Here is a 16,073-nt window from a genome sequence, read left to right as displayed (position 1 = left end):
CTTCAGCAGCCCTCACAGCCTCCTGCAAAAGCAGAACAGAAAGCAAGCCTGTCAGGTCAGGACGCCAAGGCTGGCGTCCTGGGGAGAAAGGGGACGACAAAAGCCTTCTGGTGGAATTCGGAAGCCTCTCTAGTAGCGCTTTGCTGCGAAGAAGATTACTGCTAGAAATAAATGCAGCGGCCAATTCCTAAGGGTCACTGCATTACCACTAAACTAAAGCTTTTCTTTTTTTAATCCCTGTTAAAGGCTTTTTAAATTTTTGTTTACAACTTTTTTCCTGTAGCTGTTTACAATCCAAATTGTCCTCTGAAGCCAGACTTCCAAAGCAAAATTTAAATGATCCACTGAAACTACCTGGTACCTGAAACTCTATCAGTAGTGAACCATTCTTACGGTGTAAGAAACAAGGTGCCTGTTGGGGGGATATGGACAGCAAGCATCAGGATCTCTGTTCCCTCCCTGCTCTGTGTTTGCAGAGGGTTAGGTCCTGGGAGTGCCGGGCTTCAAACAGAACAATCTGCCCAAAGGAAATTCATTCAGAAGTACCAATTCAATACTTTCTCGCACATAAAAATGAGCAATAGAGTCGCTTTAGGACCAGTCAAAACCTGAGCAGCAAAACGACTGTAGCCTGGAAACAATTCCAGTCTTCCTCCTTCTCTCCTGTTACCACACACGCCTGGTACCGTAGGGCTGTTTGTGGCACAGCTTTGAAGAGCACCACCAAGTCCCAAGCGCGGTACCTCAGCGAGGAGCAGACACAAACAGCCTGTTGGTGAGCGCTAAGAACAGGGGTACCGAAAGAAGGGGGGGGAAAAATGTTCGTTAATTTCTGAAACGAAACAGTCAGTTTCAGATAAAAGAAGTGACGTTTTTTCAGCTTGCTCGAGAAGCAAAACGCATCTCGGCTGTTCACTGCACAGTTCTCTCCCCTGCCTGCCTTTTCCTTCACAACTGCTCCCCACTTTCCCCGGAGCAGTTCCCAGCTCATCACGGTCCCCATCGCACTGTAGCCTTCCTTGCTGTCCCTCACCCTGAGGAAGGCCAAGCCCCGTCCCTGGCTGCACAACAGCGGTGCCTCACGACTCCTGCTCGACGCTGCGCTGTGGTTCGGAGCCGCTCACCAGCCCTCAGCTGCAGGCAGAGCGCTGCAGTTGACCTCGAACGCCTTCGGTTTCAGTGAAGCCCAGCTTCTGCCCTCACGGCTGCGTTCCCATTCCCTTTCCCTCCTCCCCCATCAGGGCGAGCTCTGGGAACCCCCGGGACGCTTCCCCCCGTTAGGCTCAGGCTGACGCTTACCCGTCTCCTCCGGCACCCCAGGCCGGTGCCCTCAGCGGGGAACGCTGCACTGACCTTGCCGAGCACAGCGCACAGCGGTGCTGTCGCGGCTGGAAGAGCTCCACTCCACCCGCGGCTTTGCTGTCTGTCTCAACGAAATCCTCGCTGGTTCCAGTTCTCGCCCTAGGACGGCTGCGGGGCAGACACACAGCCTGACTCCCGCGCCATCCCCTGCCCGCGGGTGCAGAGGCGGTCGCCGAGGTCGACGGTGAGCAGCCAGGCCTGCAGCTGTCAGCCAGCGTTCGGGAGCGGCGCGTTACCGCCTGCTGCAGCTTCGGGGGAAAGCGACCGGCTCTGTCGGTCCTGCTGGGGCAGCACCGCCCATAGCGGCGGCGAGTTAGGAAGGCTGAAGGGCTGTTCTACGCCACAGGAGTCGGCACGAAGCCCGGCACGGCCTGGGCGCCACAGCCCGCGCCTTTGCATCGCTCCTCCGCCCCAGGCCACCCAGGCTGGCGCTGCCCGGACGCGGCACACGCCGTGCCGGGAGAAAGACCCAGCGGCCGAGCCGAGCCTTCGGCTGCTGCGAGCCGCCCCACAGCAGCGCGACCCCTCCCCGCCGCCCGCCCCTCGCTGCCCGGTCGCCGCCGCTCCCTCAGGCCAGGCTCCTGCCGGGGACGGCCCCCGGGTCGGCGGGGCAGCGGCAGGGCGGGACGGCGCCGCCCGCTGCCGTGAGCGCCCGTCACCGCTGGAGGGCGCCCGCGCCCCGCGCCCGCTCCCGCCCTGCCCGCCGGCCCTGGCGGGAGGGGGGCGGCCGCCATCTTGCCCGTGAGGCCCGGCGGGGCGGGCAGGGGGCGGCGGTGAGGGGGCGCGGGGCGGGCATGGCGGGGGAGCGCGGTGCCGCCGGAGCGGGCGCGGGGCGAGGGCAGCGCTCTGCGACGGTGGGACGCGGTCCTGTGCTCCCGCCCCATGGCTTCCACATAGGTGTGTATAAACATCACACACAGGACCTGAGTGATCTCTGACTCTCCTGTGACACCACGTCTATGTATATATAGAGTATAGCTAGAGTACATTGCATTCATAGAAGTGTCTCTGTGTATATAAAATATACAGGTAGTATATAACATAGGTCGCTAGAGACAGGGAACATTAAGGGTCTGTGTGTGTTTGCACATACACACGTAGGTATCTACTCTGTAATGAACAGGATCACAAAGACCAGGTTGGAAGGGACCTGGAGGATCATCTGTTCCATCCTCCCTTGGCGAAAGCACGGTCTAGATGAGATGGCCCAGCACGCTGTCCAGCCGAATCTTAAAATGTCCCACGTTGGGGATACCACCACTTCCCTGGAGAGACTATTCCAATAGCTGATCATTCTCATTGTGAAAAATTTTCCTCTTGTGTCCAACTGGAATCTCCCCAGGAGTAACTTGTCCCCATTATCCCTCTTCTTTTCCATGTGACTTCTGTGTATAAAATGGAGAGAGTTACGTAGTTCTAGAAGGGTGTCTCTTTCCCCCCGTATACAGGGTATGTGTACATACAAAAATACTTTTATATATTAAAATGGCATAATACAAAGCTACAAGCACACACAGCCATACCGCTGGAGCGTTTCTGACTGCAGAGGATCAAGGATCGAGGCTGGTGTATCTTCAGCCATTCCTGACACTCTTTTGTCAAACAGCACCAGCAAATCCTACAGGAAAAGCTGCAGTCACATAATCCATTGGTATTTATAACTTTTATTTGCAATACTTTAGGTCCAAGTTTCAAACTGCAATATTTTTACACTCAAGACACAGTCATGCACAATCCATATTTCAATTTTCTATTGCTTCAACCACAATTTAAAATAACTTAATATTGGAAACAAAACCCAAAATCTTAAAAAAAAAAAGGATGCTGAGGTCAGTAAGATGGATTCATGCCATCAGCACATTTACAAAGTAAATAACTTAGTTCTCTTTTTAAAAAGATCAGTTACCTCTTAATCCAAAGTTACAGAAGATTTTTCACTACACATTTGTTTTTTATCTTTTACCTTTTTCTTTTTTTCTGTTTTTTCTTGTCTTTTTTTCGTTTTCTTTTTTTTTAAACAGATAACACGTCCTAAAAAAGGAATGTACAGCAAAATGAGATACATTTCTGATAAATAATGAAAATGTAGGCTCCTCCTCTGTTTTCTTTTATCTGGATACCCTGAAGAAAAAAAAAAAAAATCTAGCAGACACCAGCATAGGCATAAACTAGTTGCTTCGGACTGAACCGGAGTTTTAGCACCGGTGACGTCCTGATCCAGTCAAGAGCTGCAGAATTCTGTTGCAGATCTGCCTGAAACCTGTGTCAAAAGGCTGCTGTAAACAGGCAATTCAAAGGGCAGAGAAATGAGGATCTCAAGCACTTTATCTGAGCCAGTTACAGTCTTGGTTAGCAGCCACCGAGTGCAGGAAAAACAAAGGGCACAGCATGAGGGACAAAATCAGTCAGGCATAGCGAGACTGGAAAGAGCAAGACCTGTAAGAGGTAACACGCTGCTCAATTTCTCTCTAGGAAAAAAATTCCCTGTTTCAAGCCCCTGAAGGGAGTGAAGGACAGAGAGGAGGTGACACACAAATATGTCCTCAGTTCATACACTTCCTCCCTCTGTGTTGTAGAAGAAATTTGATTAACTGTATTCTTCTTTCTGAGTAGTCTCATTCAGCATCAGCAGCTTAGCAGTAGTAGCCAAAGTAGCTGAAGCCTTAAGCTGCAAGAGCTGAAGGAGAGGAAACTTTTTGATAAAAGTAATGCTGCTAACATGGAACTAGCTGAATCCGTCAGAGTCACAGAAACATTTAGGTTGGAAAAGACCTTTAAGATCACGAAGTTCAACCGTTAACCTGACACTGCCAAGTCCCACTACGCCATGTCCCTAAGCAGCAGATCTACATGTCTTTTAAACACCTCCGGGGACGGTGACTCAAGCACTTCCCTGGGCACCCTCTTCCCTTTGGTGAAGAAATTTTTCCTAATGTCCAATCTAAACCTCCCCTGGCTCAACTTGAGGCCATTTCCTCTTGTCCTACCTCTTGTTGCTTGGGAGAAGAGCCCAGCCCCCACCTCAGCACAACCTCCTTTCAGGTAGTTGTAGAGCGATAAGGTCTCCCCCTCAGCCTCCTCCAGCTAAACAACCCCAGTTCCCTCAGCTGCTCCTCACAGGACTTGTGCTCTAGACCCCTCACCAGCTTTGTTGCCCTTTGGACCCACTCCAGTACCTCAATGTCTTTCCTACAGCGAGGGGCCCAAAACTGCACACAGGATTTGAGATGCAGGCTCACCAGTGCCGAGTACAGGGGGATGATCACCTCCCTACTCCTGCTGGCCACATTATTTCTGATACAGGCCAGGATGCTGTTTGCCTTCTTGGCCACCTGAGCACTCTGCTGGCTCACGTTCAGCCGGCTGTCGACCAACAACCCCAGGTCCTTTTCTGCCAGATACGTGTAGAATGAAGAAAAGGACCAAGGAGACATATCCAAGAGAACGAAGTAACTTCAAAAGGTGGCCAGCCCAGCGACAGTGAAAAGCAGTAAGAAATCAGGAGACCACTAACCAGAATTAAGTGATTTGACGTGGTGTTGGACTTGGGGATGGGGTGATGGGTGGTACGGGTGTGATTGAGAGGTGTGTATTGGGGTAGGGGTCCCTCTCTGGAGACACTCAGCTCAAGCTGTCACCTGAGAACTAATAACAGAAGAGTTGGAAACCTTCACTCCTATCCTAGGGTCGGACCCTCTTACAGTGGCTGGCATGCGTAAACCCATACCATTAGGGAGCTGTGATTGAAACGTGTCTGCACACGTGCCCAGAGGCTCTCCTGATGTGCCAACCCAGGCCATCGTGCCCAACTGCAGTCCTTCCGTCTTTGTACGTAAGCTGGGCAAACCTCGCAGAAACCAAGCGTGGTCCCCAAGCGGCCATGAACATGGTGCCACTCAGAGCGGGAGGCACCTGACACACGGCTGCTGAGGCGGAGGTGTGGTCTGCTGCGAAACTGTCCAATGCAAAGCCACTGTCCTCATAGGTTATTAAAACAATTAGCAAATTTCCATATTATCAGCTTTAACTAATACTGCTCCCAGTTCCCTCAGTCAGGGTCAGATTCTAGCAGCATGCAAGTACTTGCTTGGGAGAATTGCTGAGCAGCAAGAACAAAGTTTTCAGGCTCACATCCACATGGCAGTCCAGAGGGCACCCATGGGGAGCACGTAAGCACCTCTCCTCTTTCCTACAATACCATTTTTTCTTTTGGGATGGCTCTTGTCACCAAAGGTGCACACAACCACTGGTGGGCTCAGGCCAGTGATGGTTTATATGCATGATGCACACCTAGGATTGTGGCAATCAGCTCTAAACCGCATACAAAGAGAGTACGTATAAGCAAGATTCTGCAAGTTTCAGTCAGAAAAAGAAATTGCCCTATCAGCTCAAGGACAGACACAAGCAAAGAGAAGTTTTAAAGATCCCTGAATTGCAAATTACATGCAAAGAAACTTGGGATGGTTTCTGTTGAAACACAAAGGTTGTCCTTTGCCTGCTTCCTGAAAACTGGGGGCTAAAATTAAAGATACTTAGCTGGTCAAGGCAGAGGGGGGAAAAAAAATAAATAAGTTGAACACTGACATTTATGGGTCTTCATCAGCTTGCCCCATCACCCACCATTAAGTTGCTGCACATCTGCACATGAATGACCAACATTCCACTGGGAAGGTGTGTGGACCACTAACTTGGTAACGTTCAGCAAGGCGAAGCTGGCAGTACTGTGCATGCCCTGGATGTCAAGCAAAGAAACACCGGTGGCTCCTGTCTTCAACAGCAGGTGTCACAGAGCTCTCTCTGGCTCTTTGCTCACTAGATTTGCTCAGGACTGCACCAAGAAATACCTGGTTTTACATGCTCAGCGTGAGGAACATTCAGTAGCCACACCAATGACTATCCACTGGAAACAACTGCCTTACAGACAGCAGGGTGTGGTGGCATCTCCTAAACTGGAGGACGGGAGACATGTCCTCACTTCCCTTCTTGGGGTGACTGGAATGTGCTTCATTTTCGGTGGCAAGACATGGGGGGAGACTGACTGAAAGACCTGCCGAGGTGCAGCCACTGGCCTCAGAGAAACTCAGCACAAACAGCTAAAACAAATACTTGAGTTCGCTTGTGTGCAGTAGCCCAAGATGGAGAATAAACACACAGGTATTTACAAAAGCACTGGATGCGAAGTGAGTGCAATCCCGGCCAGAGTCGGTGATCAAATCCTGACAGCACTGTAACATTCACCCCTGTGCAGGCTCCCAGGAGTGCATGCAGGAGCTGTATGTAATTTTACATAGGTATGGGGGGGGGGTTCCCTTTTTTTTTTTTCTTTTTTTCTTAAATAAACAAACTTTTCTGTGCTTCTCAGAACTTCCCTGACTTAACTGCTGTCATGCTTCTGTCCCAAAACACATTAAAACCACAGCAAGCCATCGTGTCATTTTCACACGTCTTCATTGCAGGGATGGGAATCACAGTCAAGCTCTGGATAGGGTGTTTCACCATGTAACGAATTTAAAAATTAAGACAATTAACTTATCTTTTAAAACCTTGGCATGAAAGTGTTTGAAACCTATTTACCTATGCATTTTGCGACAGAAACAGCCTATTTCTAATAACTCAAAAAATACATATAACTAATTGCTTAATCTGAGGATAGCAGTCAGGAAACCCAAGATGGTTCCAGAGATTTTATAGTATTCATCTCCCTCCTTTCTGCAAGGTCAATGCTATTGTCAATCCTAATGTACTCTGTGAGCCTGTAAATAATGTGCAAGACTTACCCCTCTCAGGACTGTTTTTTGGTTTAGTTTGGTTTTTTAATATATTAATATGCCTCTTCCACATTTCCTGTCAGAGTTGGGAGGATATAAACGCAGCTGCCATCTTTCAGTATCTAGTGACTGAGAATTTAGTGCCAGCGACTGTCTCCAGCACAGAGCCACAGGGATGCCTGAGGTGCGTATCCCTGCATGTCAGACAGTCTCAGCTGGGCAATCACAGTCCATGTTGAAAACAGCCACTGGCAGAGATTATTTCTGTTGAATCCTGTTTGCCTCCCAGGAATTTTTTTTAGAAGAAAAATCTCTAGATTTGCTGATGCAAAGAAAAATAAATATAATAATTAATAAAATACAAAGTAAGGACTCTTATCTCAGCAGTTGCCTTTAAACCACCAGTGCCAACAATACGCTGGGGCATACACTGATTTAAAATTAAAAAAAAAAAAGATGCTACCATTTCATTTTCCTATTTTTTGCATCTGTTATCTTCCGGGAAGGTGTGGCGGTGTTTCTTTTTAAAAGTAGAGATGCTAAAATACTTATAGGTAAAGAAAAATAAATAGGAAAAACCCCAATCAAATAGTGTAGTCTGTCAACCTAAGTATTTCTATTGTATGTCCAGCAAACATGTACCATAAAAAAGTGCTTTCCTTTTAAAGGACGGATGTCTGTTCCTTTGTGGGTAGGAAAAAATAAAGGCTACACTGGAAACAGAAATTCACTTGTTTCTTCACTTCTTACATGAAATACAAACATGTTTCACTCAGATGAATGCTTTACAAATTGAGAGCAGTCCATCTCGAGCCCGAATTACTGTCTTTCTCAAAGTCTCTCCCCCAGATAGACAGCTTGAGTTGACAGAGAAAAATGGGACCTTACAAAAGAAACAGACTCTTTTGAATAGAAGAAAATAGAACAGAATCATTGAGGTTGGAAAAGACCTTTAAGATCATCGAGTCCAACCATAAACCTAACGCTGCCAAGCCCACCACTAAACCATGTCCCTAAGCACCTCATCTACATGTCTCTTAAATACCTCCAGGGATGGTGACTCAAGCACTTCCTTGGGCAGCCTCTTCCAATGCTTGACAACCCTTTGGTGAAGAAATTTTTCGTAATATCCAATCTAAACCTCCCCTGGCTCAACTTGAGGACGTTTCCTCTTGTCCTATCGCTAGTCAGTTGGGAGAAAAGACTGACCTCCTCCTCACTACAACCTTCTTTCAGGTAGTTGTAGAGAGCGATAAGGTCTTCCCCTCAGCCTCCTCCAGCTAAACAACCCCAGTTCCCTCAGCTGCTCCTCACAGGACTTGTGCTCTAGACCCCTCACCAGCTTTGTCGCCCTTTGGACCCACTCCAGTACCTCAATGTCTTTCCTACAGCGAGGGGCCCAAAACTGCACACAGGATTTGAGATGCAGGCTCACCAGTGCCAAGTACAGGGGGATGGTCACGCCCCTAGCCCTGCTAGTCACACTGTTTCTTTACATCAGTAACTCTTGTGTCTTTGCTGACAGGGAAGACCTCACTGGCACACCATCCCTCAAACACTGGTGTGATGCCCCCAGGCATATCTCTAGCGAGCCTGGTTTTATCCCTTTCCCCCCTTCAACTCTAGTTTAAAGCTCTTTCAATGAGCCCTGCTAACTCCTGCACAAAGATCCTTTTCGCCCTTTGCAACAGGCATACCCTGTCTGTTGCCAGCAGGCCTGGTGTTGTGTAAACCAACCCATCATCAAAAAATCCCAAAATTCTGCCGGTAACACCACGCTCGGAGCGAGGTATTGACCTGCTGGGTCTTCCCGTTTCTTCCCTCATCATTCCCACAAGTGACAGGATAGAGGAGAACACTACTTGTGCTCTTGATCCCTTAAGCAGTTGTCCCAAGGCACTGAAGTCTCTTGATTGCCCTCGGACTTCTTGTTGCAACTTCATCGCTGCCTACATGAAATATCAATAATGGATAGTGATCTGAGAGCCTTACCAGGGTAGGAAGGTTTCTCTTCACATCTCTAACCTGGGCCTCAGGGAGGCAGCAGACTTCCCTAAGGAGTGGGTCCGGTCTGTGTATTGGGCCTTCTGTTCCCTCCAAGTGAGCCTCCTATGACAATGACACATCATTTCTCTTTATGGAAGTAGTTTTGACACAGGGCATAGGCAGACTCAACCTCAGCAACACCTCCAAGCTAGACAGACCATTGTCCTTGCCATTGTTCGGTTCCACTTGCAGAGCCTTGTACCTATTATGCAAGGGCACCTGGGGAGGTGAGGCAGTCACAGAGGAGACGGGCCTGCTGTGCCGGGCGGGAACTTGTCGCCATTGTCCCTCTCCCTTAAGTCACCGTGTTCAGCTGGGCGGAGAGAGGGGAGGGAATCCTCCATATCATGTGTCCTGTCTGCCTGTCGGGCCTGTCTCAGGGAAAGGAGGGTGCAATTCCAGTAGTCTCTCACACTCCCTGATACTCCTCAACCTCCCACTGTTGCTCCTGGTCTGGCTCAGAGGCCAGGAGCTGTGGGTTCCTGGCGGGTGTCTCTGCTCCCCCGGAGGCTCCCCTGGTTTGGGAAACGGGAGCTGCTCACCTCAGCATGTTATTTGGGTGTCAGAAACTCAGACCTGTTGCACTCCCGAGGGAATCAGGAAAGGTTAATTCGTACTTCGCTGTGGTAACTCAAAGAGCATTGCCTCCATCTGTTGCCTCAGCCAAAGACAGTGGGACGGACAGAGCGAGCGAGGGTAGGTTAGCTGGCAGTATTAATGACAGTTGCAACACAAAGACGGTAACTAAAAAGCCAAAGCCAAACAAGCTAGTGGCCAGATTCAAGAATAGCCCAGGCATCCTTTGTTCCTACTGGCACTGAAGGTGGTTAGTACCTTAAAGGCTGCTTAGCCCTTTGCAGGACCAGGCTTAAACACGAAGATCTACAGCAGAAAGCTGTTTTACTCTGGGTTGTTTTTTTTTGCTCACTGGGTGGGTGTTGCCTCAACTGCTGTTTTGAAGGTCTTTGCTTGGTTGTACTCCTAAAATATAGCAACAAATGCTTGATGCAAATGCTTTTTCTGAGTGAAGCCACATTGCATCTTTCTTTCAGAAATGAATAAATAAAACACAAATTGCAAATGTAAACTATTCTGCTCCCTTACAAATCAGTTGACTAGTCACGCACAATCCTCAGCCACATCCAGGATTCCCTCTCTCTCTCATCAACTCAGAGCTGCATTCAGCAGTGCTTGCTGTACACAGGACAGCAGAAAGAAGGGCTGGCTTGATGTCTCTAAATATTTCTGCAGTCCATTCTGCATCTCACACATTTGCTCTCACTCAGTCCAGAACTCCAGGTTTTAATGCGCTTTCTTCCAGAGCTGTCTGCTGCACTGGCTCACACATACCTAAATGGCAGAAGTTGTCACTTGCTCGTGTTGGCCTCCGTTTCCATGGCAGAACCCAAGTGCCCAAAGGACACTCACCTGTGCCTGAGCCTGTGGAGCAGCCTGGCTCCCACACCCTCTCCCAAGAGCAGTGCAGATTCTACTAACCTTTCCTGGGAGCTACAAGACGACCGGGAGAGTAGGCATCCTCGGAAGTGACACCGCCACTCAGCTCAGTTTTGCCCTCCTCTACTCCTGCATATACCCAAAATGGCTAATCCCACCAGTGTGTGCATTTCACAGCATGGCTACAATTCACCTCAGGAGCAGCCCACTGCCAGTTTGGCTCCGATACGGAATGTTTAGTCCGGTCCCAGGAAGAGACAAGCAGCCAGGGCCGGTCTGCTGCTGCTTGCCTCCACGAGCGCCTTCTTCCCGCCTGGCTCTGCGGATGCTGAGGCTGCTCTGTGCTCCACAAGGGCTCTGCTGGCGCTCAGCACCAGGCAAGGCTGGGCCCGCTCTCACCTCCTCTTTCTCTTGCAGCTTTGCATCAGACGAGCCCTTTCTGAGCACACGGACTGACCTTTCTGCTTTTTCATTGTACTAAAGACTCTCATCCAGGCAAACAGATTACAATTAGTTATACAAATCAAATGGTCAAGAACCGAAACACGATGCATTCACAGCTGAAAGCCTGATTCGCAACAGGAGGTCTTGCCTGCCCCACTCCCGATCCATTTTTGGTTGGAAATGCAATTTAATTTCTTCCTCCTCCAGAAGGACCATGACTGGGCACATACCAGCAAGTAGGCTGTACTGAAAAGGCAGTGCAGTCTGGAGTTGATGAATGAAGGAGACCCTTCTCCAATTCCAAACCTTACCAAAAAAGCCCAACCATAAAAGGGACTTTCCGTCTCTACGAAACAACTGACAATTTAAAAGTGAAGGTACAGCTTATTCACAGGGTGAGAAGGAAGAGAATCGTCCAACTCCATTTGCTTTACCTTGGAAACGGTTGAGGCAGCAAAGCATTTTCGGTCATTACCTCTCCGTCTTAAGCCCTGTTTCATCTTAAAAATAAATTAAGGAGCCAGGAAGCAGGAAGAAGACAAACAATAAATTTTTACTCGAGGGACTGGGTTGTTCTCCCTCATACCACCATGACTGTGACCGTTGGTTTGTTCATCTGTCCATCTGTCCTGCAGCACAAGAGTTGAGGTTTTACAGAGTTTTTCTTCTCAGTCTTGCGCTGAGCTGAGGTGGGAGAAAGCCGTTGTGAAGTGCTAGCGGCTGCTGTTTTTAATTGCTTCCTTTGCTGCAATGATCAGAGGAGTCAGGCTGGAGAGAGGCTTGGCTAACTTTAAAAATGGGTGCTGCCCAAAGGAAAAAAAGAAAAAAGAAAAAAGAAAAAAGAAAGGAACCGTTACTTTCCAAACCCAGTTACTGACAGGCTCAAGCAGTATTTCGCTGGTTACCAGGAACATGCAGAAATAGGACCGAGGGGACCATCTGCACCTGCATCTTCTAGTCCCGTCCCTTGCTATCACAGGCAACCATGGCCCATCATTCGATTAATCCATTTAGCAAGGTGTCTTCAGCTTGCTGGCATTTTGGCCCTGCCAGCGCTCTGGGAATGCTGCTTGCTGTCCCAGGGCCTTGTTCCTTTCAGGAGACTCCAAATGCTTACTTAGGCTCCTGTTTTCTGAAGACACGGGCTATTTTAGTTGCCAGAAGAGATGAGGGGCACAAGCCGTTCCTCAGGCAAGGCCAGTACCTCTAGGAAACGTTGATCGCAGTGGTATTTAGGCCCATGTGCTCTTCTGAAGGCCACTGAGGTACAGGTGTTCAGCACCAAAAGAGCAGGGAGACAAGGGACATAGCGCTGATTGATGGACTCAGCTCTGGGTTGCAGGGATGGCAGTGCCTACCACCCCATCCCCTGCCCCTCCTGCGCTGGCTGGCACCTTCACAGCAGGGACAGCCAAGTGGCACACGGCGCCACTCCCTATCTCCCACAAAACTGGCCCTAAACCTGCAGCAGTTTTCATCTACTCGACTCTGCCAGGCAACAGAAGGAGTTGTGACACGTCCTGCTCAGCCGTCCCTGTTTTGGTGGCAGAAACCTCTAAAAGTGGGGCTCAGCAGCAGAAACCTCTAAGAGTGGGGCAGGATGGACAAGCCAGGGCCTCTCTGATGCTCACAGGGAGCACCCACAGCCCCTTCCTTCCCACAGCCAAGTCTCTGACCGCTTGCCTGTGACTGATGTCACTGCGCTCCTCCCTGGTCATCTCTGTATACACTAGTCCCCAACCCCATTTCAGGCCTCTGCACCTGGTATCGCTGCACTTTGGCTATTTTGCCACCGTGTAAAACTGAATATACTACCAAAATACAAAATAGGGCCACAGAAACGATCAGAGGGACGGAACAGGCTGAGCGAGTTGGGCTTGTTCAGCCTGGAGAAGAGAAGGCTCCGGGGAGACCTTCTAGCGGCCTTCCAGTGCTTAAAGTGGGCCTGTGAGAAAGGTGGGGAGGGACCCTTTAGCAGGGCCTGTTGCAACAGGACAAGGGGTGACGGTTTCAAACTACAAGAGGGCAGATTCAGACCAGATACAAGGAAGACATTTTTTACACTGAGGGTGGTGAAACACTGGCACAGGCTGCCCAGAGAGGCGGTAGAAGCCCCATCCCTGGAGACATGGAAGGTGAGGTTGGAGGGGGCTCTGAGCAACCTGATGTAGCTGAAGATGTCCCTGCTTCCTGCAGGGGTTTGGACTACAGGGCCTTGAAAGGTCCCTTCCAGCCCAAACCAGCCTGTGATTCCACTTATTTTTCATCTGAAAAGCACCAAGACTGGAGACCAATACGAGGGGGCTCCCTCTGATGCCTTCGAGTTTAGCTGATGAGAAAACCATTACACAGTACAGCTCTTTCACTCGCAGCCGCTTCGCGTTCTACCTGCAGAAGTTCCTTGGCAGACCCTCGCCTGTCCACGTCCATCTCCAGGCAGCAGTTCAGAAAGTCGCGAAACACAGCGGACAATCGCTCGGGGTTCTGCAGCTCTGGTGTCCCGTTCGTAGCTATCAGATACAGCGCCTAGAGAAAAAACAAACACGAGACTCCACCTGTTTCTTTCTTATCCGTAACTGCTCATACAGAGCCCATTTTTTAAGGTCCAGACTCCAGTCCCAGTTTCTTCCCTGGCAGAGGGTTAGAGATGGTTTTTCTGTAGCTACAAAAAACCCCGCATACAGCCACAGCTACTCCAACATCACATTGGTCTTGCCTTGACAGCTGATTTCATGGGGTGACCTAGTGAGTATCAACTACATCAGCAAAAGCACATTTTGCTTCTCCAACGACTGACACCAGCTTTGCTGGCTATTTGAAAGAGTGAATTTGGTCTAGCTGTATTCCTTCAAAGGATTTTTACATAACATGCATCTCTGCAGTGCTCACTGCTCCCTAAAGTACAGTTCCCAGAAAACAAAGGGAGTCAAGTTTTTTTGCTCTGTTCTAGACAAACATGGTTACTGGACAAGAACCAGAATAGACTATGCTGCCTTTAAACTATAATCTTCATGTTTCAGACAAGCTTCCCAAGTGAGAAGAACTGGAGGGTAGTTCATCTCTCAAAACCACTGTTTTAGAAAAGTTTTTTAATCTATTTTTGGTTTTAGGAAATGTAACCTTAAATCTATTACACTTGTTTCATGTTTTCAGGGTCATCTTCATAGACAGAAGAGCTGGAACAACTTAAAACCCAAAGCGAAGTGTTACCTGAGAACTGGGAGTATTTGTCTGTGTTAAGGGTTGAGTCCTCTGTGAATTCCCTTCCATGATGTGCATAAATGTCCAGCTGCTCATCTGAATTCACAGTCATTCTGTGCACCACAGGCCTACCCAAACACTTGAAAATTCCATCCTTTCTCCTCCTCGACAGCATCTAGCCTAAGCTAGGCTTAGGTTTCTTAAGGAAAGCCAAGGACACTCACTTCCATGCAGCTGACAGTGTTCATATAGCTTAGGAAGTCTTCCTGATATTCCTCAGGGCAAGGAATTAGAATGTAATTTTGCAAAACATCGGGCGAGCATTATCCAGTGTGGTACACTCGTAACCAAGGTCTAACATGCTGAGCAGCCAGACAGATGAGTTCATTCTGCTTTTGCAAGATATTCTTTAGAAATGCAAGAGAAACATTTTGAACTCTTCCAACTTAAACTTGCAGAATATGTCTCCAATATGCAGTAATAATAATAGAAATAGGCCTAGGAGTCTTCCATAAAGATGTCTGCCATGACAAGAACAGCTCTGCACGACTGGCATTTAAATAGACGGTGACCAAATTGACTTTGTTACTATCCTCTTAAATACAGAGGAAAATTTCCAGGCCTAAAAAGTCAAATGAACTATCCTAGAGTAAAAACAAAAAAAGGAAGTTTCTTTACTTTTCCCACAAGATAAATGTCACAAAATCAGTCTTAGCCTGTCCATCTGCAGCTGACCTCGGGCACCGGGCACAGCGGTGAGCCAAAGTGCCTGTCCTCATGACGTTTAGATTGTGCTGCCTGAGAGATGTCACTTCCCCTGCAGTAAAGGAATACAGCACTGATGTCAGCCTTGGAAATGTTATTCCAGCTACATCTACCTGACTGTGAAACAGGAGTGCCAGGACAAATGGAGCTCTTTCAGTTGCTCGTTTCTTCACAGAACACGAATCATCTGAGTCATCTTTAGCTGGGTACTGCAACTTTTAAATAGTTCTACGACAACAGAAAAAGGTCTATGGGAAGCTGAAGTACCTTCTTGTCATATATCTTTTGCTTTCCTATGATACAGCTGGCAGAGAAAAACAAGTACAGTACAAAGGAAATGAGTGTTTGCGGTAGCTGCAAAGGGGCAGTAAGCTCACGAATTTGTTTAACCATTTCTGTTAACAATTTCTGTACCAAGAAACAAGTACAGATTTGGCATACGAGTACAGCTGCCGCCTGTGAAAACGATATCCTAAAGTTATCCAGGGCACCCGCATACATGACAGCACAACATACAGATGATTTAGAAGCCTGAAACTGTAGAAGATCCACAGCATTTGGAAAACATGCTACAGTTTTGAGGAAAATCGATGCACTGTGGTTAAGAAATGAAAAAGCAAACAGAAATGCTTAGGGTTTGGTTTGTTGGGCTTTTTTAAAACTCAAACTGGGGAGGTCCAACAGGCATTTCAAAGGATATTTACCACACTAATATTTGTCCCTTAGGCCCCAGGCATACGCCTGATGGAAGGAAAGCACAGTGAGAGAAAACAAACACTATCACAGAAATATCCACGACATTCATGGTTGGAAAATGGTTCATTTCTGTGAGTTCTGGATAGGCTGGAAAGAGCCTGAGCAAGAGGGGATGCGCTTGCTTTACATGTGGAAAACAACAAACGCATCTACATTAAGGCTGGTGTTAACTCTATGATTAATGATCCTTTAATGCCCTTATAGTGTATTTATGTATTTAAATTAATGTCAGTGACTGAAGCTGCTGTGTGTCTTCCATTATTAAAACACTCATTC

At 48.3% G+C, this 16,073-nt stretch overlaps 1 protein-coding gene across 2 annotated transcripts in view; it reads right to left on the bottom strand.

The window, feature by feature from the left end:
* Positions 1 to 11,788: 11,788 nt before the first annotated feature.
* The window catches only part of LOC147414926 (serine/threonine-protein kinase PAK 3), a 33,789-nt gene continuing 29,504 nt past the window's right edge, over positions 11,789 to 16,073 (bottom strand). For both annotated transcript variants that reach the window (XM_086470337.1, XM_086470338.1), the window contains 2 exons: positions 13,464 to 13,601; positions 11,789 to 11,878 (listed from right to left, as the gene is read on the bottom strand). In XM_086470337.1, coding sequence (XP_086326463.1) covers positions 11,789 to 11,878; positions 13,464 to 13,601 — 228 coding nt within the window. The remainder of the gene's footprint in view (positions 11,879 to 13,463; positions 13,602 to 16,073) is intronic.

Source organism: Leptosomus discolor, chromosome 9, assembly GCF_034619465.1.
Source record: "Leptosomus discolor isolate bLepDis1 chromosome 9, bLepDis1.hap2, whole genome shotgun sequence".
In the NCBI taxonomy this organism is placed as follows: domain Eukaryota; kingdom Metazoa; phylum Chordata; class Aves; order Leptosomiformes; family Leptosomidae; genus Leptosomus; species Leptosomus discolor.
This window is presented reverse-complemented; position numbering and strand designations above follow the sequence as displayed.